Here is a 24563-nt window from a genome sequence, read left to right on the forward strand (position 1 = left end):
AGTAGCCTGTATTAGAGGCCAGTACCACCAGACCTGCCTCACAGAGAAACTACTGTTTACAGCTTGTTTACAGCTTGTATTTACAAAAGCCAAAAGGTGGAAAAAAACCAACTGGCCAGCAAGTGATAAATGGATAATGTGACATATCCATACAATGGAATGTTATTCCACCTCAAAGAAAAACAAATACAAGCTACAATTTGAATCAATATGCCAACGAAGAAAAGTAACCAATCACAAAAGGTCATTAACTCTGACTTTATAAAATATTCGGAATAGGTAAATTTATCCAGACACAGAAGTAAACATACCAGATGATAATGGAAGGGAAGAATAAGAAATAATCATATAATAGGTATCTATTTTATGGGATGACCAAACAATTTAGACACTACAAGCTGATGATTGCCCAACAATGTGAATACATCACACATCAAAGAACCATACACTAAAAATGGTTAATTATACGTTATATGATCTTCATTTCAATTTTTAAAGACAGGAGCAATCATAAAATATGACTCACTCTGTCAATATCCAAAGTAGAAGAAATTTTTACTTCCTAGATCTCTCCAAAACCACCCAGCTAACTCCAAGTCACATAATGGGTTCTTTGTAATGTCAAATTAACAAGGTGACCCAAGATTTCCCATAGTGCATGGTCTTTCTCACTGAGACAAGCAAAAAACATTTTCAATTGTCCTTCGCCTCTCTTTCTGGCTGAAAAACATTCAACAGAAACAACAGAAGCCAGGACAAAGCAACATCCCAGTTAAATACCAGGAGCAGTTCGACAAGGAGGTAGAGCTCAGCGGCAAAGTCTCTGCCCAGCGTGCATGAGACCCTAGGGTCCAATCTCCAGCACTAAGAAAAGAAAAAGACACATGGAGTTGGGGTGGGAGAGCAGAGGAATACCACCAGAAAACAAAGTGTAATTATTTCTCAGTTCCACACTAAAGAGTGTTCTTCAAAACAGGACATGACTGTACACACAGAACTGAAGGTGCGGGACTAAATAAAAAAGTGATTTGAAATAGCTGAATATGTGGGTGGCTTGAGTGTTTCCCCTCAGCTCATGTGTCAGAATCTATCCCTCTTACAACAGCACTGGGAGGGAGGCCGGAGGGAGAGGAGGAAGCAGTGAGCAAGGAATGCAATCACCCAGTTATCCTGGGAGGGAGGTCAGGACATTGTTCTCCCTACTGCCCATGTGACACTCCAGTCACACCTACCTGAAGGCACTCAACAGAAGCAAGCAACCTGAGCTTTGGCATTCCTAGTCTCATTATAAATGAACCAACCTGGGACACTGCTGTAGCATCACAAACTGACTAGACACAAATAATACTGTTTCACTGCTAACTAAAACACATGGAGTTAAAAAAGGACTGCCATGCACATAAACTGAGTGAACGGGGCGGGGCGGGCGGGGATATAAATGGTATTAAAGTATTTCAGATCTCTTACAGTCTCTAAAAAGATTAAAATAACTTAATTAAATTAAAACCTTACAGCCAAGAATGCAGTTGTAATCCTCAAGGGTAAGTTTCAAAAGTGAGCTCTGAGGACCACTGGGGATCCCCGAGGCTCTGCAGAGTCCTCAAAATTAAAGCAATTTTCATACTAACACCTTCCTTGCCTTTTTCACTCTCATTCTCTCCTAAGTGTATAATGGAATTTTCCAAAGGCTGTATGACTTGTGATATCCCAGCATATTTAAAAAAAAAAAATCAGATATGAGAATACATAGGTCTTCAATGAAGACATTTAAAAGATTTTTCAAAATGTAAAATAATGCTACTCTTCTTACTAAATTACCATCCAGAAAGTATATTTTATAAAACTGCTCCATTTATGCTAACATGTTTAGAAATACTGCCTTTAAAGAAAGAAGTATTTACGTAGCTTCTGCTCACATTCAAATATAACAGCCATCATTCTCAACTGCCTGGAGACATCCTGGGCTGTCACACTGGGGGAGCACAGTGGTGGCAGCTATAAGCTTTTTTCGAGGCACAAATTCCATATGATACCTGGCCTGAAATGTCAACTGCACAGAGGTGGACAAACCCTGACAAAATCACATAAACAAATCAGAGTGTAAAGGGTCCTGAGAACAAATAATCTGAGATTCACTGACTTAAATAAAAATAGCAAAACTTAATACCATATCATGAAGATATTGATTCTACCTCACAGTAACAAATACACTGAATTTTTATAAAACTGACAATGTAACCAAACATTTATGGAAGTGCAAAGAACAAAGGAAGAGGAGTTACACTTCATGTCTATAAAGACTCATGTGATGTGTCACATGAATTAAAGCACTGTGGCACTGGTACCAGGGTAAGCTGACCAAAGATAAAAACAGAGAACAGGTCCATGTGTGTATGTATGGTCACCTTATTTATGACAAAGTGACACATTATCAGGGGCAGTCTTTCTACACATAAAAAAAGGATATTCCTATGAAAGGTGACACAGGATGTAAAAATCAGTTCTGGCCAAACAAAGCTGCTACCCAGTTTCCCAACCGACTGCTACCAGCACTGGCTAGATGACGGCTCCATGTGCTGCAGGTGCTTAGCATTTGGCAGACTGTGTCTGTTGGGTGGCATCCCTAATCCAGTGCCATGGATGCCAAAGTACTCTAGCCATTCACTTATGGGAACAAAACATGTCCCCCAACACTGCAAATCAGACATGCAGGATCAGAGACGGAGAACCGCCTGCAGGTGAGGTCGCTGCTCCAGACCTGAGAGCGTCTATTCACATCCTTAGAACAGGAAAAACAAAACACAACACAAGAAGCCTGGCTAGAAAGCCAAATGAAGACCTACTGAACTACACTAAGATTAAGGCCTCTATTTCACAAAGGATAGGAAGAGGAGAGTAGGCCATGGCTATGTTTTTGTAAGAAATGTAAGAGCAGTTTCTACGCAGAAGTAAATAAACTTACAAAAGAGGTGGAGGATCGAGATGAAGAAAAAGGAAGATTACTGTAACTAAAACACAAGCCAAGAGGGGCCAGAGAAATGGTTCTACAGGTATGAGCACACAGTGTTCTTGCCTAGTCTGAGCTTAGTTCCCAGTATCCACACAGGACAGCTCACAACTGTCTTATTAACTAACTCCACTCCAAGGGATTCAATCACCTCTTCTGGTTTCCCTGGACACTTGTGCAGTACACACGTGCACACACACATACACACATTAATTTTTAAAATACACACACAAAAAGAAGGTCTCACAAGAGAGGATAGCTGAACGAGCAACACACTCCAGGAGAGCCAGAATTAAAGAGGTCAGGACACTAAGCACTATGAGGAAACAGGAACCACTACAGACAGCTGGTGAAACACACACTTGCAAACAATTCTGGAGTCTGCTGGATGATATTTTGGTTGTGTTCTGACAAATAAAGCTTGCCTGGAGATCAGAGGGTGGGGCTAGCCACTAGTTAACCATAGAGGCCAGGCAGTGGTGGCACACACTTTTAATCCTAGCACTTGGGAGGAGGAAGCAGGAAGATCAGGAGTTCAAGGCCACCCTGGGCTACATTGGACTGAACCAGTCTAAAAGAGAAACATCAGGGCGGTGGTGGCTCACACCTCTAATTCCAGCACTTGGGAGGCTCACGCCTTTAACCCAGCACTAGGGAGGTAGAGACAGGAATAAAAGGAGGATGGAGACAGGATCTCAGTCCCTTTCAGTCTGACGATTTGTAGAGACAGGATGACCCCCATTCCAAGTCTGAGGATTCGTAGAGGTAGGAACTCTCTGCTGGCTGGCTGCTCTGCTTCTCTGATCTTTCAGCTTTCACTCTAATATCTGACTCTGGGTTTTTATTTAATAAGACTAATTAGGATCGCGCTTCAGGTATTAGCTTCTAATTCCAGCCTATACACACCAACAAAAACAATACCCGTGTGGAGCTTTTTCACAATAGGATTACTTAACCCAAAAGTCCTGTAGTAAAAGACAACCTGTGGTGATATAGTGTATACCCTAATAAAATTTGCCTGAAGATCAGAGAACAGAACAAGCCACTAGATTAAACAGAGGCCAGACAGTGGTGGCACAGACCTTTAATCCTAGCACTTGGGAATCACATGCTTTTGCTTGGGAAGTATACACTCCTTTAATGCCAGGAAGTGATGGCTGGGCGGAGAAGGGTATATAAGGAGTGAGTGAAGAGACAGGAACTAGAAACCTTTTCGGTTGAGAAGCTCAAGCTAGAGGCCTATCGGCTGAGGAGTCCTAGAGGTAAGGCTAGTGGCAGCGGCTTGTTCCTTTGTCTCTCTGATCTTTCAGCAACTACCCCAATATCTGGTCCCAGGTTTTTTATTAAAAGACCATTTAGAAATTCCTGTCACACAAACATTATAATAAGAACTACAAGTGAACCACAGCTACACCTGACAAAATTCAGACCTCTAACCACACTGTTGATTAGAAGAATCCAGATAAAACCCTGTGTAATTCTATGTACAGGAAAGCTGTAAGACAGGCCTAAAGAGGTGTATTCTTTGAAGCCAGGGTAGGCTACTCTGAAAGAAAGGCCGAGTGTTAGGAAGAGAAACACGGGGTGTTCCAGGCCGTGGTGTTCTGTGCCATGACCTGTGTATGTCACACTTTGTGTACTGTATACACTGCTGGTTGTGGGATCCAGAAAACAGTACACTACAGGTACTTTATTACAGTTGTAGATGTCTTCTGTTGGGAGTAAAAGTATGTCTGGAAATATAATTCACTTCTCACACTTCAACTACACTTTGTCTAAACACATAAAATAAATCAAAGATTTTAGAGGTAATTGCTGAGCCTTCAATCCGCTGTAGGAAGACTTAATTAAGAACATTTAATCTTTTTTGTTTTCCAAATGTTTACCTTGATCACCTAAAAATAAGTTTCTTAGCTCTGTAAGAAAAAATGCTCACTTTGAAAAATAGTATTAATAGCCAGGTGGTGGTGGCACACGCCTTTAATCCCAGCACTGGGAGGCAGAGGCAGGCAGATATTTGTAAATTCAAGGCCAGCCTGGTCTACAGAGCGAGATCCAGGAAAGGAACAAAGCTACACAGAGAAACCCTGTCTTGAAAAACAAAAAAAGAAAAGAAAAGAAAAATACTATTAATAAAAAAAAAACACTTAAAAGTATATTTTCTATTTTCTAATACAAAAATTACTTTTCCACATTTAGACTAAGAAGAGGATTAAGGTTGAATGACAAATAGTATTTAGTATTTGAACTAATTGAGGTTTCTTGCAAAAAAAAAAAAACAAACAAACAAAAAAAAACATTGAATATTTCCCTACCCACTAAACTAAGCCTTATTTTGGAGCACCAGAAGTTATCTTATTTATAAACAAGAACCAAAAACAACATCAAGTTTCTCATCTTAAATACTTTCTTCCCTGAATGTAATCATGTATAACAGTGTACAGTTAATATAATCTAATCATTTTTAAGCCATGTAGTGCCACCAAGTGGCAACAATTATGTTTTCTAAAATATCCCAAGTAACTGAAAGTTAGACTGCAATATTTTATCAAAATGAGAGAGAGAATCAATCTTATAATTTTAGTCAAAGTTTAGAAATCAAACAATGACTTTGTTTGTATATGGTACCTTCTAAGAGTTATAAAGTTACAATTTTCGCGGAAAACAGTACTATCTCATGATGCAATACTGACCAAAGCTGATTATGTTTTCCACCCGAGTTTCCATAATTCACTTTAGAAACTAACAAAACCCACAATCAACAAGGAAAGCTTTCCTAGCAGCCTGATGCCCTGGCTGAGGGGCAAAGGAAGGGCTACTACAACCAAGTCCTACAGACAGACAGACTGCGTTAGAGAACTGGACCCTAGAAACACAGAATAAGGTGCCAAGAGGGTTAGAGGACCAATCTCCCTGGCTTGTAAATGCCCACCCTTTTCCTTCTATGAGTCTTAGTCCCCTGATTTCCTCACTTTGTAACTCATCAGCCAAAACTGAATCAGGATCTACTCCTAACAATCTAATTTGATTAAATCTGTTGTAAAGGCCTTATCTCTAAATAAGGCCATACTGTGGGGTACAGGGGATTAGGAGTTTAATATGTAGCCTTTAGAGCAAAACCACAATTCAATCCAAAACACAAAACCTCTGTATTTGACTTTTTTTAGTATATTTTCTTACTTAAATGAACAAAAAATAATTTAAATCGCAGAATGCTATTTTAAATTACTGTTTTACCAACTTATTTATTAATTTAAATTATTCATTGAATTTAAATTTTTAAAACAACTAAAATTTTAGCATAAGACCACATGAAATACCAAAGCAGTCACTACCATAAAGCTCACATTCAGTTAATCTAACACACGCAGTAACCAACTTCACTGTCCTCCACTTTTCTCATTGTTCTCACTTTATTCAGCCTCTTTGCTGTTCTTTAACCATTTGTTTGACCCTTGATGTCCTGCCCCAAACACACGTATGGATCCCCTTGTGCCAACTGTCTCTTTAGCTTCCCCAGCGCAGCCTGCATTGAGAGTAACAGCACTCTTAGGAACTATTCTCTCTGCTAATACACAGTGCTCTCACTGGACAGAGCATGTGCTTACTTCATCATTTAGGTTTTTTCTCCTGATTACCAAGCAAGCTTCTGGAGGACAGACAGGTTTAGTTCACTGACAGGTATGTCCCTTGTATTTAAAGTATTACCTAGCATATGGCTACCTTTAATGGAAAAGAAAGAAATCTGAACAGGCACTCAAACTTTAAATGGAACCCCCAAGTCTTTCTTTTTCTTTGAGAGACAAGGTCTCCTGCAGCGTCTGCCTCTGCCTCCCAAGTGCTGAGACGGCAGGCACGAACCACCAAACTCAGCGCTTTTCCAATCATTCTCCACTTGGTAAGCAGAACCAACCTTTTTCATTCTTCACACTTCCCTCTCTCAAGGCATCATCTCAACATCTGCATTAGCTGTGTTAGTCAGGCCGTGTTCATCTCAACCACAGTCTCCACTCCCCTCCACAGCCCATGGTCCCCTGTCACACTCCCATGCAGTTTACTCTCTGCTCTTCGGCTCTCACTCACACAAATGTCCCTCAGATTATCAGCCCTAGGCTGGTTGCCACAGAGCCTTCTTAAATCTACTGTGGAGCTCCTTTGTAACATGTTCATGCAGAACAGTGTCTCTTACAGCAGTCTTCCAAATGTCCAACGGATGGCTACCGATTACTCTCTTCTAACTTATCTATAAAATCCAGGAAAAAGCTTCTCTCAAAAGGACACACACCATGGCCCGTTGTACTCACTGCATTTGGGCCATCAGATGGTGTGTTAGCACAAGTGGACACACAAAATAAAGCAAGCGAAGTAAAAATAAACAGTGAGGACCTGTAATCTGTCGGGAATTAAAGTTTTCTTTACTAATGTCAGATACGTTGAGGTTTCTAAGAACTCTCTAGCTACCAGTGTGCTGACAAGCCCAAGCTTATCTGACAGTTATGCAATCAACTTAAAACAACATGAAAACATGATGTGCCACTGCATACCTTCACACAATGTACAAAGTCAGGGCTTTCCTCGTGTGTCATAATCAGTCTTCAGCTTATCAATATATGATGGACCAAATCCATACAAATATGTATGAAATGAATCTGATATGCACTAAAACTTTGAAGGCTATGTATGTAATATAATTTATAACAGTATAAAATAAAGACAAAAGATTGTGTTGAGGAAAAAAAAGTAATTTACTCTAAGCTTCCAAATTAAAAATATATTAACTGTCTAGTTTCTCTTTAAATGAGAATGTTCTCTAATGTATTTCAGTTTGGGGTATGAGTCCCTCATTTTAATATAGTTTATGAGAAACAAATGGACTTTAGACAATGGTTCTATTAACCATTACTATTTCTTGAGAAATGTAAATCTTTGTAGTACTCATGTTCTATCAATAGCATTATAATCTATCAATAGCCTACGACTGTCTCCAGTTCAAATCTTATAATTCTGACAAATAGTGTAAGTTTTTTCTTTATGTCAGTATCATAATAATTAAAGAGGCTCAGGATGGATGTGTGGGGCTAGGAATGTAGTTCAGTGCCCAGAGGACATGCTCAGCTTACTCAGGACCCTGAGCACAACCCCCGTAACAACTCCTCCAAAAAACTATCATAGATGGTATGGTTAAACACATATTCATTACAAAAATCAAAGTTATCCTCTTTGGCAGACATTTTTTTAGTAAGCAATATCTAATAAGCAATTCCAAATAGTTACTTCAGCACATACACTCATTCAGTTACACAGAATATTCTGAACATACTTATTCTTACAAATCTGTGCCCACCCCAAATTTACATGTTGAAACCCAGACCTCCAATACCTCAATGAGACAGTATCTGGAAAAGGCCTTGAACAACTGAAGTTAAAATAAATTGGAGGGCAGGCCCTAATTCAGTCTGATACATCTCTTTAAGAGCAGACTAATACATATAAAAGGATACCAAGGATGGGCAAACACAGAAAAAGTCCAAAAACAGAGCTAGATAGTGACTATCTTCAAATCAAGACAACAGAACTCAGGAAAAATTACACATGCAAATATCCTGACCTCAGATTGCATGTCTCCAGAAATGTGAGAAAGCAGATTTCTATTGCTGGGGCTATCATGTCTGTGGCATGTTCTTATGGCAGTTCAACTATACAAGCACACTTAAACGTGTTTTCAATCAAACTTCATATGTATGTTCAATTGTAATGTAAATACAGCAGTGATTTCTGTTCTTTCTCCCCACCCTCCTCCAGGCAGGGTTTCTCTGTGTAGCCCTGGCTGTCCTAGAACTCACTATATAGGCCAGGCAGTCTTGAACTCACAGATCCCCCTGCCTCTGCTTCTTGAATGCTGGGATTAAAGACAAGTGCCACCACGCCAGGGCCAATACATTAGTGATTACTACCTTCTGAAAACATTAAAGTCACCTCTACTCACACAAATGTTGATATAAACAGAGTACCTATTAAAATATATGAACTGGCCGGGCGGTGGTGGCACACGCCTTTAATCCCAGCACTCGGGAGGCAGAGCCAGGCGGATCTCTGTGAGTTCGAGGCTGGGCTACCAAGTGAGTTCCAGGAAAGGAGCAAAGCTACACAGAGAAACCCTGTCTCAAAAAACCAAAAAAAAAAAAAAAAGAACTGATTTGTCCAAGAAAAATGGTGGTCCCTGCTACATGTATCCGTATAAACTCAAACAGCAATACAACAGATCCCAGCTTGTATAGGCACCCATGTCAACTTCCTCAATCGTAAGAGAGTAGCTTACCTTTTAAATATCTGACATAAAAACATAATTAACATCCACTTGACCCATATTACAGAAAACTTAGATCTAGATCCCACACTAAAGGTCCTTTTCTGTACTTGAGAAAATTCTAGATCAGTATTAAAAATCCCAGATGTGCTTCAGAAAAAAATTTTAAACATCTGCAAATGATAGACTATACAGTTCCCCGCCCAGAAATTAGATTCCACACCATGAAGGCCCCGGGTAGCCCGCACTGGCCTCAAACTCTTGCTCCTCTGGCTTCCACGTTCCAATGTTGAGGTTACAGGTCCACACCACCATGCCCAGTTCTGCTTTCTAAGTCTATAGCCAGGATCAGCTAGGTCAACATTCTCAAGGATGTTTGTACTTGAAAATCTTTTTAAAGTATTGATACCTAGTCCTACTTTTGCATGCAAGTGTTTGTGTGTGATCTCCTGTAAGAAGCAGCCAAGACATCTAAAATCTAGGTATCATGTAACTGTGATTAGTATGAAGCACAACCAGGGGAGGGGCTATAAGGAAGTTATTTATTAGAAAATATCTTTTCTTTTCTTTTTTTTTCTTTTTTTTTTGTTTTTCAAGACAAGGTTTCTCTAAGTAGCCCTGGCTATCCTAGAACTCACTCTGTAGATCAAGCTGCCCTCAAACTCACAAGAAATCCGCCTGCCTCCGCCTCCGAGTGCTGGGATCAAAGGTGTGCACCGGAAAATATCTTATCATTTACATTCTGTCAAATGTATTTCCCCTAACTGTAAAGACTAGAGTAAAAGACAGTCTACGCCCACCCTGGCTTCATTACCAAGGTCATCTGTGAGCCTTCACTTACTCAGGAGACTAGACCTGCAATGAGTTCCAGCAAAGGGAATTTAGCAGCAGATTAAAATGACTGTACATCTTAACCAACTGAAATTAACTGTTGAAATTTAAGGATAGTTTAACATAAAAATTAATGTAATACATCATATCAACTTATAAAGAGTATATGCAATAGTCAACATTCTTTTTCATGATAAACACACTCAACAAACCAGAAGCGAAATTTATGAAAAGACCGCAGCTAACTTCATATTCAACAATAACTAAGCTTTTCCTCAAAGATCAGAAACAGACCAAACATGCCCTTTTGCCACTTTAACTTCAGCGAGAGAGCAAAAGGAGTAGCCTAGGGAGAGCAGGCAGGGGCAGAGCACACCGAAAGGAAAGGCAAAGTCATAAGTAAAATTGTTAATATGCGATATGATCTTTCCTGTAGAAAACTCTAAAACATATCCAAAACTTGTTAAAATAAAAGAATTTAAGCAAAGCTCTACTACACAAAAATCAATATACAAAGACAAGCTGTTTCTATTAGAAACTAACCATGAGCAAACCAAAAAGGAACTTAACAAAACAATTCTACTTCCTGTAGTAGCCCAGAGACAAAAACACTCAGGAATAAACTTAACCAGCTTGCAGGCTGAAAACTGTAAAACAATGCTAAAAGAAATTAAAGACAAATAAATGAAAACAGTGACTATAAGACATATTATTAAGAAGGTGTGTTAGTCAGGGTTCTCTAGAGGAACAGAACTGATAAAATGAACATATATATATATGTGTGTGTATATATATATATATGAGATTTTATTACAGTGCTTACAGGCTGTGGTCCAACTAACCTAACAATGGCTGTCTACCAACCTGAAGTCCAAGAACGCAGTAGTTGTTCAGTCCATGAGGCTGGACGTCTAAGCTGGTCTCCAGCACGTCCTGGGATCCCACAGAAGGAGGCTCCAATGCCCGTGAGCAGGACAAGCGGCAAAGGGCAAGCGCTTCTGCCTTCCATGTCCTTATATAACCCACCAGGAGGAGGTGTGGCCCTGATTAAAGGTGAGTCTTCCCACTTCAAATAATTTGATTAAGAAAATTCCCTCACAGGTTTACCTAGCTACTTGGGGTTTAGTTAATTCCAGATGTAGTCAAGTTGACAGCCAAGAATAATCATCACAGAAGTCAACATTATACAAAGAAATCTACAGATTCAATGCAATTCCCCCATCAGAATCGCAATGGCATTTTGTCAGAATAGAAAAACTCATCCTAAAATACATATAAAAATCTCAATGGGCACCAAACAACTGAAACAACCTTAAAAGTCAAGCATACAAAACTAAAAATGGAGATGAGGACACAGATCAGGTGGGAATGCCTACCTAGCAGGATCAAAGCCCTGATTCAATTCCAAATATTACATAAACCAAGCATGGAATACCAGGTGAGAGGCAGGAGGATTGATCACAAGTCAAGGTGAACTTCAGCTATGCAGCAAGTTCAAGGCTGGCCTAAGTGAAAACTATGACTCCAAAAGCAGAAACATGTAAAAATGGAGAGATTACATTACATCAAACTGTTGAACTTTTCTTCAGCAACAGGAATGGTCAACAATGAAGTAACCTTTGCAATGAAAAGAAAACATTTTCAAATCATTTATGTGACAAGAGGTTCATATCCAGAATATATAAAGAACTTTCACAATCCAGAAACAACATTCACCCCAATAATCTGTTTTTTTTAATGAACAAGGGACATTTCTCCAACACGTATCTATAAATGCCAACAAGTACATGGAAGGATGCTTAACATCATGATCATCAATGAAACCGGCAACAAGGTCCAGGCATGGCCGCCCAACACTACAGAGGCCACAACAGAAGAGTCACCTGAAATTACAGCAAGACTGCATCCTAGACAAACACAACTGCAATGAGACATCACCTCACCACCATCAGGATAACCACTGTCAAAACCTAACAACGCACACTACCACACACGGACGCACGTCGGACAACAGAAAGAATGAGCTAGAGGCAATGTCACACGGTGCAGCCACTACAGAAAACAACATGGTGGGTCTTCAGAACACTGAAACTACATTTGCCATGTAATCCAAAAGTATCTAGGGATATTCCCAAAGAACACAAAGCAGGGTCTCAAATGAAATTATAACATGTTCACTGGAACATTATTCACAAGCTACAGACTGAGTTAGAAATCCATATGTCAATCGATGCATAGGCTAATAAAATGTCGCACATATATACAACACCCTTAAAAAGAAGTTTGGTAAAACACCACAATATGGATAAACCTTAAGTACAAAGGGAAATAAATCAGTTATACATAGGCAAATATTCAATGATTCTATTTAAATAATTAAAATCATTAAAAAAAATCACCAGTTTATGTGTATGGAAACCAATAACATATCTGTGTTTTCCAAAATAACCTGGGGGAGGTGCATAAGTATTTAAATGGGATTAACAGAAGATTTTATTTGTGTAAGTTTTTTGTGTTGAGACAAGGTCTCATTATGTAGCCCTGGCTTTCCTTGAACTCACAGAGATCCATCTACCTCTGCCTCTCCAGTGCTGGTATTAAAGGTGTGCACCACCACACCCACCCCATTTTAAAAATTTTATTTCACATCTATTTTACTGCTATAAGAGTGGTATAACAATTTCCATCTCATTAGCTACAAAACAAAGATTGGATTAGTATTTATAAAATATTAGTAACAATGCCTAGAACTGAATAAATGTTAAATAACGTAAGCCTGGGTATCATGGTTTTGATAAAACCAGGCAAAAAATATCTAAAAGCTTATAAAGTATAAAAAGAACTAATACTACATAACTTCTGGTAAAGAAGTCAGTCTGGGAGCACAGTGGTACACACCCTTTATTTGGGAGTCAGAGACAGGTAGATTTGTAAGTTAATAGCCTATCTGGTCTATGTACCAAGTTTCAGACCATCCAGGGTTATTTAGTGAGATGCTGCCTCAAAAATATAAAATAAAAAATAAAAATCTATCTAAGCAGTTAAGAGCCCTGGCTGCTCTTGCAGAGGACAAAGGTTTATTTCTTAGTACCCACATAGTAGCTCACAACCATCCAGAACTCTTGCTCCAGGGGACCCCATGCCCTCTTTTGTGGGTACCAGGCATACACGTGGTGTGCAGACATATATATACACGTATATATACACGTATATATACACACACACACACACACAGGCAAAATACTCATATACATAAAATAAAATCTTTTATAAATTAGTAAATCTAAGCTTACCATAGTCTTACTTTTTAATCAGAGCATCCAAACTATAAAAACTTGTGAAGCTGCAGAGGGTGTTATATGAGGTGTCAATATTTTGTATATTTTTTCTTGCCACGTGTCTTGATCAGTGTTATTGCTGTGAAGAGACACCACAACCACAGCAACTCTTATAAAAGGAAGCATTGAATTGGGGCTTACTTACAGTATCAGAAGTTTAGTCCATTATCATTATGGCAGCACACAGGCAGACATGGTGCTGGAGAAGGAGCTGAGAGTTCTGCACCCGGATCAGCAGGCAGCAGGAAGATAAAGTTGCCTGGGGGGTCAGAGCTAATAGCAAGCCATTTAGCAGAAGTCTGGCAGTGGTAGCACACACCCTTAATCCGATCACATGGCAGGCAGAGTCTGTGTGTTCAAGGACATAGCCAGCTTGGAGACACACGCCTTTAATCTCAATACCAACCATAGACTGGAGGTCTGTACAGACAGGCAGTGACGAGGAGTTCATGTGGTTGGGTTTACAGCCAATGAGAAGGCAGAACAGGAAGTCAATAAAAACACAGACACACAGGAAGTAGGATGGCAGCGGCTGGTAAACTAGAGGCTATTTGCTAGTTCTCTGACCTCTTGGGCTTTTAACTCTGCATTTGGCTCTGTGTTTCTTATTTAACAAGACCATTCAGAATTACAACAGCTCCTTTATAGCTCAATGACACCTAGCATTTCAGCTCAATAGAACTAAAACTTAGTTCTTATTTGTTCCAAATACTCATCTTATCCACAGTTTCAATCTGTGAAAGCAGTACCACTGCCTAAACTAGAAACATAAATATTCTTAATTCCTTATCTTTACTAGCTCCAACTCTATTATAAGTAAATACCAAAGCTGATCTATTTTGCTGTCAAAATCTCTCCCAAATCCAACCACATCTTTGTAACCCCAATATTAGCACTGTAAATTCAGTCTAGGTACCCTCTTATAACAGCTCATCCTGAATACAATCTAACAACCCTGTGATCTCTTCTATGCTTTTTCACTAGGTTCTTTTGCCAGAGATGTTTAGGGTAGACTATATATAGCCTAAGGCCTTGGGATCAAAACCAGAAGCAAAAAAACAAAAAACAACCACTTCAGATATAATCATATCACTTTTCACACTTAGGCTCCTTCAACTACTTCTTATGATTCTGTTGATCTAAACTCTTTAAGTGGTTTGTGTGACCATCAATGGCCCTCAGCCATCCTCTATTCCGTGGCACCAAGCACTACCCCATTCATATCTCACAATGAGCTCCACACTGAAAGAGATAGATGCTGCAGGATATTTGTTCACACTGTGTGAGGATGTGTCACTGTGATTAGTTTAATAAAAAGCTGAATGGCCAATAGCTAGGCAAGAGAGAATAGGCGGGACTTCTGGGAAAAGAGAGGAACTCGGGATAAATCCAGGCATATGAGAGATGCTAGTGAGACACGGAGGGAGTTGGACATACAAAATGGAAAAGAGGTAAAAGGCCACGTGGCAGAAGATAGATTAACAGAAACAGGTTAATTTACGTTCTAAGAGCTGGTTGGGAACAAGCCTAAGCTAAGGCCAAGCTCTCACAATTCGTGGTAAGTGCTGTGTCCACCTGCAGCGACGTGCTTGGCTCCACCGATCTTTTCTGCCCTCACTCCTGATGCCCTGTCTTCTGCCACAGGTCCTCCAGCGCTGATTCAGATAAACACAACAGCTTCTCCACACATCAACTGTCACTTCAGCAGGAGGCCCTGCAGTATTTCTACTTAGTGTGAGTGGAATTCACACTAATTCCAGCACTTACAAGGTTGAGACAGGAAAATCTTGAGTTCTAGGCCTGTCTAGATTATGGGGCAAGACCATCTCAAAAACATAAACAAATGTCTACTATGAGTACAGTGTTATATTAGATGCTTGAATATAGATTAAAGTGCATAAAGCACACTGCCTCTGCCTTTCAGGAACTCAAGACTGTATCACAACACATGATAATTACATACCTTGTCATCTTTCTCCCTAAGTCTAATATCTATTACCAAGGATATTTAACTATAATAAAAAATTCAGGTAACATTAAATTAATCAATTGACATTTAAAAACATTTTACAGATCAAGTCAATTGGAAGGGAGGCCCACAATCCTCAAAACTAACTAGAAGCCCTACTAGATGTCAAATACTGGCTTACTAGTCTTCTCAAAAGAATACTATGAAGAGGTCAGAAGACCCAGGGTCTAGCTTTACAATTATTCACCTGGCCTTAAACTAGTCGTTTACTATTTCTGAACCTCATGACATTATCTATAAAACTGAAATAATTACATTTAGAATGAAGACTTTTACCACATTATTTTTAATGAGTTCAAAATCAGACTTGTTTAAACAATTTGAAAAAAAAAAAAACAGTTAACAATTCAAATAATGAATTCCTATGCTTCAGTACAATATAAACATACCTAAGAATGTTTATTAAGCTAGGTATGGTAGTACATGCCTGTAATTCTAGCACTCAGGCAGCTGAGACAGGAAGACTGCATCAAGTCTGAGGCCATCCTAGGCTACAGTAAGACCTTGTCTTAAAACCACAAAGAAATAAGATGCCAATAAATTTGGCAACATGAACATCCAGTTAAATGAAATCTTTACAAAATAACTTCTGAAATTTGAAAGCCCCCCTCACCCATAATTTTACATCTCCAACCAACCAAAGCAGTTCTTTTCCCCAGGGCTGCACTCAGAGAGGAAGAATCTGAAAGTGAGGGACATCTAGGGACTGCTGAAGAGAAAATCTAGTCTAAATTCTGTAGACAGGCAAATCAACAGGGTCAACAAAGACCACACATTTTGCATCCAGAAGGAAACACAAGTTAATCGCGGTTATATGTTCAACAGTTACAACAAAAATCTTCCTAGAAGAAAGAGCAGCGAGAAAGGGGGTCGGTACCCTACTCTGCATTCAGCCTTTATTGCAGAAGCTGCAATGAGAAAAGAAACAAATTGATCCCAGTGGGGAAGAACCTCTTCTTGCTTTGGACTTGCTAGAAGGCAATCTAGTTTCAAGTAGCCAAATTTCAGATATTAAGGAGAAAAAAACCTGTCAAAATGCTTTATATTTTTTAAATAAATCATGTGCATATATATATATATATATATATATATTGCACGTGCATTGTGTGTGTGTATATATACACATTTATAAAAATAAACAAAAATGTTGATGGCAAGCTGCATAAGCTACAGTAATCAAAAACATCTACAGTTCTAGATTATAGTGCTTCAGTCTCTTTTCCATTTTCACCCTCAGGGAAATGTGGGCGCTCTCTTCACCTCTTACAGATGTTACCAATCTTCACACTTTTTTAAAACTTACATTAGCAACACATCTTTTTAAATCTTCAGATTAAAGAAATAACTAATAATAAAACCAAAGAGAATACTCTGCTAGAAAATACTTCAATTCCTACAAAACAGATTTAATACCTTTGCATGGAAAAAGTAATCAACTCAATGATACTCAAGTTTAAAGTCCAAAAGTAAGATTATTAGCTACTTTATTTTAAATGGATCAAAAGAGTGAAGATATATTCTCATTCCGAACTGCCTATAACACTGCATCTGTGCCCACTGGCTGTTACAGCCAGACAACAGCTGGAAGGCCAAGGCCCACCCTATTCTAGACAACTCGGAGATCCTATTTGAGAAAAAACTGTTACTGACCTATGGTGAACAAACATTCACTGAGTACACGCAGTATCCCAAGGTCATGTAAGATAAATGAGACATGGATGGAATCTACCTTCTACAGGGTCACAGTTAGGTAAGAGGACAACCGTGGGGTCTGAATGAGAAGGGCCCCCACAGGCTCATCTATTTGAATGCAGTCCTACCATAAGGAATAGGCAGGCTGTGGCCTTGTAGGAGGAGCTGAGTCACTGTGAGGTCAGGCTTTGAGGTTTTAAAAGCCCACACCATTCCCTATTAGCTCTTTCTCTGCCTCACTATCTCAACATGTGCGCTCTCAGTCACTGCTCCGGCACCATGCCTGCCTGCCTCCTGCCATGCTCCCCACCATGATGGTCATGGACTAACCCTCTGGAACTGTGGGACCCAAATTAAATGCTTTCTTTTATAAGTTGCCTTAATCAAGGTGTCACTTCACAGCAATAGACAATAACTCAGACAACCTACTACATAAGGCCAGGCCTGGCTCCAAGTTTAGACAACCCAAGAAATAATGACTATTTCAGAAGAAAGGCTGTAACTAGTGGAAAGAATACTGGCAATGCCTCTTAACTGTGGGATGTGGGCACAGTTAAGTAATTATATACCATGATACAAAGAGCTTACATTTTCTTCTGCTAGTGGTAAAAGGAACATAAGTAGAGGGGTAAGAATTGGCAACTGAGAAAAAAAGCTTACAAACAGAACACACAACGTATTATATTCACACAAGAGAATATTACTCAATAATGAAAATAATAATGATATTCTCACAATACAAATGAAACAAAAACACCAAAATAAGACTTTTGTTAAAAGATACAAACTATATAATCCTATGTACATGAAGTTCAAAAATTAAAACTAACCCAGGCTAATGAAATTTAACAAGGCTTACCGGAGCGGAAGGCTAGTAGATTGAAAAGAGTTAAGGAACTTTTCGAGATAATGAAATGTTCTATGTCTTTTTCTAGATGAGTGGATTGTGTAAATTATGTAAATTTTGTGTAAAAAATGTAAATTACAATATAGTTATTCAATTCTGTACTTTAAAGTTCACATATCACTAAAGTTAATTATAACAAAAGAAAAGTACCTCTCCAAGTCCTGCAGATTTCAAATAGACCAGACCTGTGTCATTCCACACACGTAACCAAAATAAAGAAAAGAGGGTTCTAACTGGCCTGGCATATTTAACTAGCAACTGAAATACTGACAGGACCTTAAAGCACAGTGTAAGCTTCTTCTCTACTTCAAGACACTCCGCAACTTGACCAATGTGTTGTTCTCTTTTACTCTGTATTTTAAGGCCATGTTTACTTGCTCCAATGTGTTTTTATCATTTCTAAAGCTTACAATTTGAAAAGCATTCTTTCAGATATCAGACACAAAATAACATCAAAATCAAGTTTTTTAAAAGTCAACATCTTTAGAATCAGAAAAGTCGTTCATGGACTGGGGAGACGGCTCAGTAGACAAAGTCCTTGCTGTGCACGTATGAAGACTGGGGTCAGAACTCCAGCACCCATGTGAAAGCTCTAACTCCAGTGCTCGGAAGGCAAGCTGGCTAGCTAGACAAAGCTCAGGGAGAGCTTTTCCTCGGGAAATAAAGGATAGGAGACCTGATGTCAGCCTCTGGCCTCAGCACACATGCACATGTGTGACTAGCCATACAGGCTCTAAACATCACAGTAACAGAGAAGTCATGGCTTACAAATTTTGTTAAAGGAAATTAAGTAAAATCACAAACTTTATTCCACTACAGAGAAAATAAATCAGCCAACACATTTGCACTAGTTAGTAGTGAGACAGGCTTCCTAACATGTTACAACAGTACGAAGACCCTGAAAGCTTTAGCCTCAGTACTAAAGAGAGAAAACTTAAGACTGCTCCATGTTGTGGAATATGAGTTGAAGATGTGTTACATTTGTTTATGCTGTGGAACATTTGTTTAATGATGCAAGGACATGTCGCATTCTTCTATATTGCATTTGTTTGATCTGTGAAACTGTGTTACTTTGTCTGCCTAAAACATCTGATGGTCTAATAAAGAGCTCAATGGCCAATAGCAAGGCAGGAGAAAGGAGAGAGAATAAATAGAAGGAGAAATCTAGAAAGAAAGCAAGGAGTGAGAGAAAAGGAGAGGAGGACACCAAGGGTCAGCCACCCAGCCACCCAGCCACCCAGCCACCCAGCCACCCAGCCACCCAGCCAGCTACAGAGTAAGAAGAAAACAAAGATATGTAGAATAAATAAAGGTAAAAAGCCAGAGACAAAATGTAGTTAAAGAGAAACAGGATAATTTAAGTTAGAAAAGCTGGCTAGAAACAAGCTAAGCTAAGGCCAGGCATTCACTAGAATAAGTCTCCATGTATTTATTTGGGAGCTGGGTGATGGGCCCCCAAAAAATAAAAAATAAGACACACAGCTACAGCTTCACCACTTTATGGCTGCTTTTTACTCCTATTATATCAACTGAAACAAGTTGTTCAAAAAAGTTAATACAGCATATTGCAAAATGTTATCAAAACTTCTTAATTCTAGACTCCGTCAGCATGCTTTCAAAATATAAACTATTTTTTATTATTTCTAATGATGTGACATTTAATAAAGTAGTCTACTTACCTAAATTTTGGCTTATTAACATCTCGATGCAAGAATAATTTCATCCAAAATTAAATCAAGCCTAAAAGAATACATGGAAAAACCATCACTTAGTTTTTTGTTTCATTTTCAGACAGGAAAAACTATCCACAATACACTATTTTAAATTAGAAACTTAAATTTATTTTCTTCATAAAACATCTCAAAGTATTCAACAATTAAACTACTTTAATGGTCAATAAACTATTAAGTGCCTTTTCAAGGGGAACAATAATCTATCCCAGCAAGAACTTAACACTGTGGTGGCTAGAGAAATGCTTGGTGCTTCTAGGCACTGGCTGCTCTTTCAGAGGGAGGACCAAGGTTTGGTTTCCAGCACCCACAGGGCAGCAACAACTGTCTCTGCCCTCACCTGCCATCTGTGGGCACTGCCCACATGGTACACATACATACATTCAGGAAAAACACTGATACATCTAAAAGAAATTTTTTTAAAGAAACATAATTTGTAGAAATTTTTTATGTAACTTACTTTCGTTAATTTTAATAACAGAGCAATGGTAATTCAGACTATGGGCAATTAGTTCTGAAACCCTTCAAGATATTAAAATCTGCAGCTGGTCAGATCCCTTATATAAAATAGCATAATCTTTGTGTGGAACCTATGTACATTCTTTCATGTACTCTAAATCACTATTACAGTACTTCTAAAAATGATTACAATGTAAATGCTATGGACATAAGTGTTACATTATTGAGAAATTGACAGGAAGACAAAGACAAATCTGCACAAGCTTGTACAAATACAATTTCCCCCAAATATTTTTAATACAAGGTTTAACCCAGGTATAAGGAAGGTCGAATATTTATTAATACAACATACTTCTAGGTCAGGTCAGTGTTATATCTAACATTGTGTCCAAACCAAAATAAAGAATATGGTAATAAAATGACATAGAATATATCAATGATAAATGTTAACAGAAACTAAGTATAAAGAGTATGTTAAGCACCATTAGAGACTCTTAAGAATCAATACTCTGCCTCAATTTAATATATAACCTTTTTCATTACTAATTAACCACTAAAAATGGACTGACTCACCAAAAATCCGTTTCTACCAATTCTGAAACTCAGTATTACCTTACCCAAAATCAATAATATCATCCCCTACCAAAGGTGATCTATTACTTTTAATATTCTCAAGGTGGAGGCGCCATACTTACTCCAATTCTCAACCTAGACTACTCCAACTGTTCCATTTTCAGACTTACTAGTTTCTAATTCTGCCCTTCCCAGAACTGAGTAATCACTTTATAATGGTTATCCTAAACACATACATCACTTTCTCAACTGTTCCACATATAGACCAAGTTAAACCTTTCCAGTTCCCAGGAGAGCACCCAAGCTCTCAGCTTACAAGCTTTTCCACATGTTGATCTAAGTGATCCCCTTCACCAACCTTCTACCACAATTAACTTAGGAAATGCCTTCTTACATGGCAGTCATATGTTGGCAGACTGGTTTTTAATCCAATCAGCTGTGCTAAATAGGGTTGTATCAATTATTCCATTGAATTGTATATAATTCTAAAACAGTGAATGCTTTCTGTTTGCTTGTATATTTTCTGACCTACAGTATGTACAAATTAGGGACATAAACTCACTTACTTCAGTTTAGTACTTCAGCTGGCTGGAAGTTTTTGGTTTTTGGTTTTTGTTTGGTTTCATTTTTGGAGACAGGGTTTCTCTGTGTAGCCCTGGCTATCCTGGAACTCACTCTGTAGACTAGGTTGGCCTGGAACTCACAGAGATATGCCTGCCTCTGCCTCCCGAGTGCTGGGGCACCACCGCCCAACTGGCAGTTTTTAAAACCAGAGCAATGCAGACTGATTGAGATTAAAATTTTGGAATCCCAGCTGTCGTGGGGTACTTGCACACTGTGAGGACGTGTTGCTGTGACTGGAGTGAAACAAGGCTGAGCGACCAACAGCAGGAGAGACAGGTGGGACTTGAGGATAGAGAGAGGATGCTGGGAGGAAGAAGGTGGAGTTTCCAGCCCAACACAGCAGGAAGAGACATGCAGGAGAGGTAAGAGCCATGAAGTCACATGGCAACATGTAGATGAATAGAAATGGGTTAATTAAGTTGTAAGAGCTAGTGGGACAAGCCTAAGCTATAGGCTGAGCTTCCATAATTAATAATAAGTCTCTGTTGTTGTTTTTTTGTGAACTGGCGGCCCAAAGAAAAGCCTGACCACACCCAACATGTATTTGAAATAAAATAACCAAGTAAAACTCAGAATTTAGTTCATAATTTTAAGAACTAAAGAAAAAATGACTTGCATTTCTAGACACATTAACACTAAGAAATAACCCAAACTACTCAAAATGACAGCCGACAGCATCACCCCAGGGCTGTCTTCACTGAGTGAGTTCATTATCAGGACCAGGCTTTGGGTGTTAAGGGGTTGTATCCCTATGGAACTTCTGTGACCAGAAATCCTAAACTAATATTAGTATTAAGCAGGAAAGACTGGAGACCAACTGTTGTGACCTGAGAATGCTGATTTGAAGAAGTGGGGCAGAAATACTGACACTTCTATAGTTCCAGACACACAAAATTATGGGAATGATTTCTATACAATGTGGTGCAATTTTATAGCCATTCAACTTTGTGTGTGTGTTGGGGGGGGGGGGGAGGTAGATAGATTATCCTGGATCATCTGAGTAGGTCCTAAGTGAAAGTACATGTAACTGTTTAGAAGGCAGGAGAAAAATCAGAAAAGAAAACACACAGAAGACAATGAGAATATACAGCATAGAAATTTGAAAATGCTGGCCTTGACAACTGGGGAAGAAGCACAGCCACAGGCAGGGACATCACCAGCAGCCTCATAAAGAAGAATGGATACTCACTGGGAACCTCTACAAAGGCAAGAGCTGTCAATCACCATCACTGGACCTGTAACAATGACTGCAGACCTCTTCTTTCTCCAAATCACTCGGCAGTGAGCAACCCTCAACATACACACACACACACACTAGGCGCTGAACCCACAACCTCACACATATAGCAAGTGTTCTGAGCTATATCCCTAGCTGATTTGAGTTTTTGTTTTTTTAACTCCAGCTTTTCAAACAAGAACCTCACTAAGTTCCTCCAGCTGGTGTTAGACTCACTCTGTGGCTCAGCCAGGCCTTAACTTGCCCCCAGCCTCCTGAAAAGCTGACATTCAGACTCCCAGCCTTCAGAGCTGGCCATCTATTCTTCTCCCCAAATTTCCTATGTGGAAGCCTTGACCCCAAATGTGACTATATGTGAAAGAAGAGCATTTGGGGAGGTAAATAAATGATATGGAGTGCTGAGGATGAACCCATAATCTAGTCTTATGAGTTTCTTCACAATAAGAGAGGCTGGTTGTGCATACGAGCAGGAAAGGCTACCTGCAAGAAAAGCCTCAGTAGGAAAAAAAAAAAAAAACCTGCACACTCATCATGAACTTCCAGGCTCCAGGATTCAAATACCACAATACAAATGAAATAACTCCTTGTATTTTTAAAAATCTTGTTCTGTTCAAAAAAAAAAACAAACAACTTTTCAAATGTTATCTATTCACCCAAAATCACACCAGTGTATCTTAGAAATAAATTGTTTTAATTCTTTTAATTAACAAATAATAATTGTGCATATTACTGCCAGGCAGTGGTGGCTCATGCCTTTATTCCCTGGCAGAGGCCTGTGGATCTGAGTTTAAGGCCAGCCTGGTCTACAGAGTTGAGTTCTAAGACAGCCAGGGCTACACAGAGAAACCCTGTCTCAAAAAAACCAAAAACCAAACAAACAAAAAAATCCTACATGTTTTTGTTTGGTTTTGGTTTTGTTTTTTGCAAAAAAGAAAAAAGCACAGTCTTTACAGGAAAAACAAAAAACATACAGTCTTGGCTCCCCACTCTGCCGTCTTGGTACAGAAGATAATCTTCCAACAGACACCTTAGGAGTCAACAGACACAATGCCAAGAGTCCTGTCTGAGAACTAGGCTCCGCTGCTCTCAAATGATGCCCCATACTTCTTCAAAGGCTGTGTTAAGTTTGGCACAGGTAAGGGCAGCAGAACGTGGAGAGCTGCTGCAAAGGCCCCCACCACGAAAGCAACTGGGTCACTCCTGGGCACCAGCTCTCGCACATCACTGACGTCTGCGATGGAAAAGCCAATTTTCATACAGCCGACTGGGAAGTGGTCACACACTGGATTCCTAATTACCTTCAAAAGCTTCCGAGGGCCATCAGCTGCTCGGACAGTTTATGTAAAAGCTGAACCATGAGGCCACAAAAGCGGCCAAAGGTGCTAGGAATCCGAGTCTGGGGGTTTACCTCGATCAGTACATTCTTTCTCTGTGTGTACCGGTTCAGGCGGCTGTCCATCTGCATCAGTAAGCTCTGGTGGGCGATGTCTGGTCTGACTTGCCCCGGTCCCGTCCACTCTTCAACATGGACTCATGGCTGTCACTGCTGAGTAGCCCGTAAGTTTTCCCGACCTTGACTGTCTCCACACTGGCCCCTTCCAGCACCACAAGGAGCCTACGGCCTCCACTCTTGCTTCCCGCCCCAAGCCGGGGCCTCTTAGGCGGCGTTATCCAGTCCTGTTCCTGCGATGCAAAATGCCGTTCACCAGGTGGCAACCCCCGGGCGCAGCCATCCTGTCAGCAGACCGGAAGTTGCGCTGACATCCTCAAAGTTATAACTTCGCGTTCGTCCTCACTGAAAACTTCCTTCTAGCTGCCATTTTGAAAGA

At 39.5% G+C, this 24563-nt stretch overlaps 1 protein-coding gene and 1 pseudogene across 18 annotated transcripts in view; both read right to left on the bottom strand.

Moving 5' to 3' along the window:
• The window catches only part of Znf644 (zinc finger protein 644), a 76960-nt gene that overhangs the window by 29586 nt on the left and 22811 nt on the right, over positions 1–24563 (bottom strand). For 12 of the 18 annotated variants that reach the window (XM_052735654.1, XM_052735639.1, XM_052735652.1 and 9 more), the window contains one exon: positions 19791–19851. The exons of 3 other annotated variants lie outside the window; for them this stretch is intronic. In XM_052735654.1, the coding sequence (XP_052591614.1) occupies positions 19791–19812 (22 nt within the window). In that variant the 5' untranslated portion in view covers positions 19813–19851. Of the gene's footprint in view, positions 1–11009; positions 11033–13438; positions 13554–13628; positions 13653–19790; positions 19852–24563 lie in introns of those variants that run through there. 3 more of the 18 variants (XM_052735645.1, XM_052735644.1, XM_052735646.1) reach the window with 3 other exon arrangements.
• Positions 19791–24467, bottom strand: LOC128108704 (ribosomal RNA small subunit methyltransferase NEP1-like; annotated as a pseudogene).

This window comes from Peromyscus californicus, unplaced genomic scaffold, assembly GCF_007827085.1.
Source record: "Peromyscus californicus insignis strain IS unplaced genomic scaffold, ASM782708v3 Scaffold_13__1_contigs__length_99412109, whole genome shotgun sequence".
NCBI lineage: Eukaryota > Metazoa > Chordata > Mammalia > Rodentia > Cricetidae > Peromyscus > Peromyscus californicus.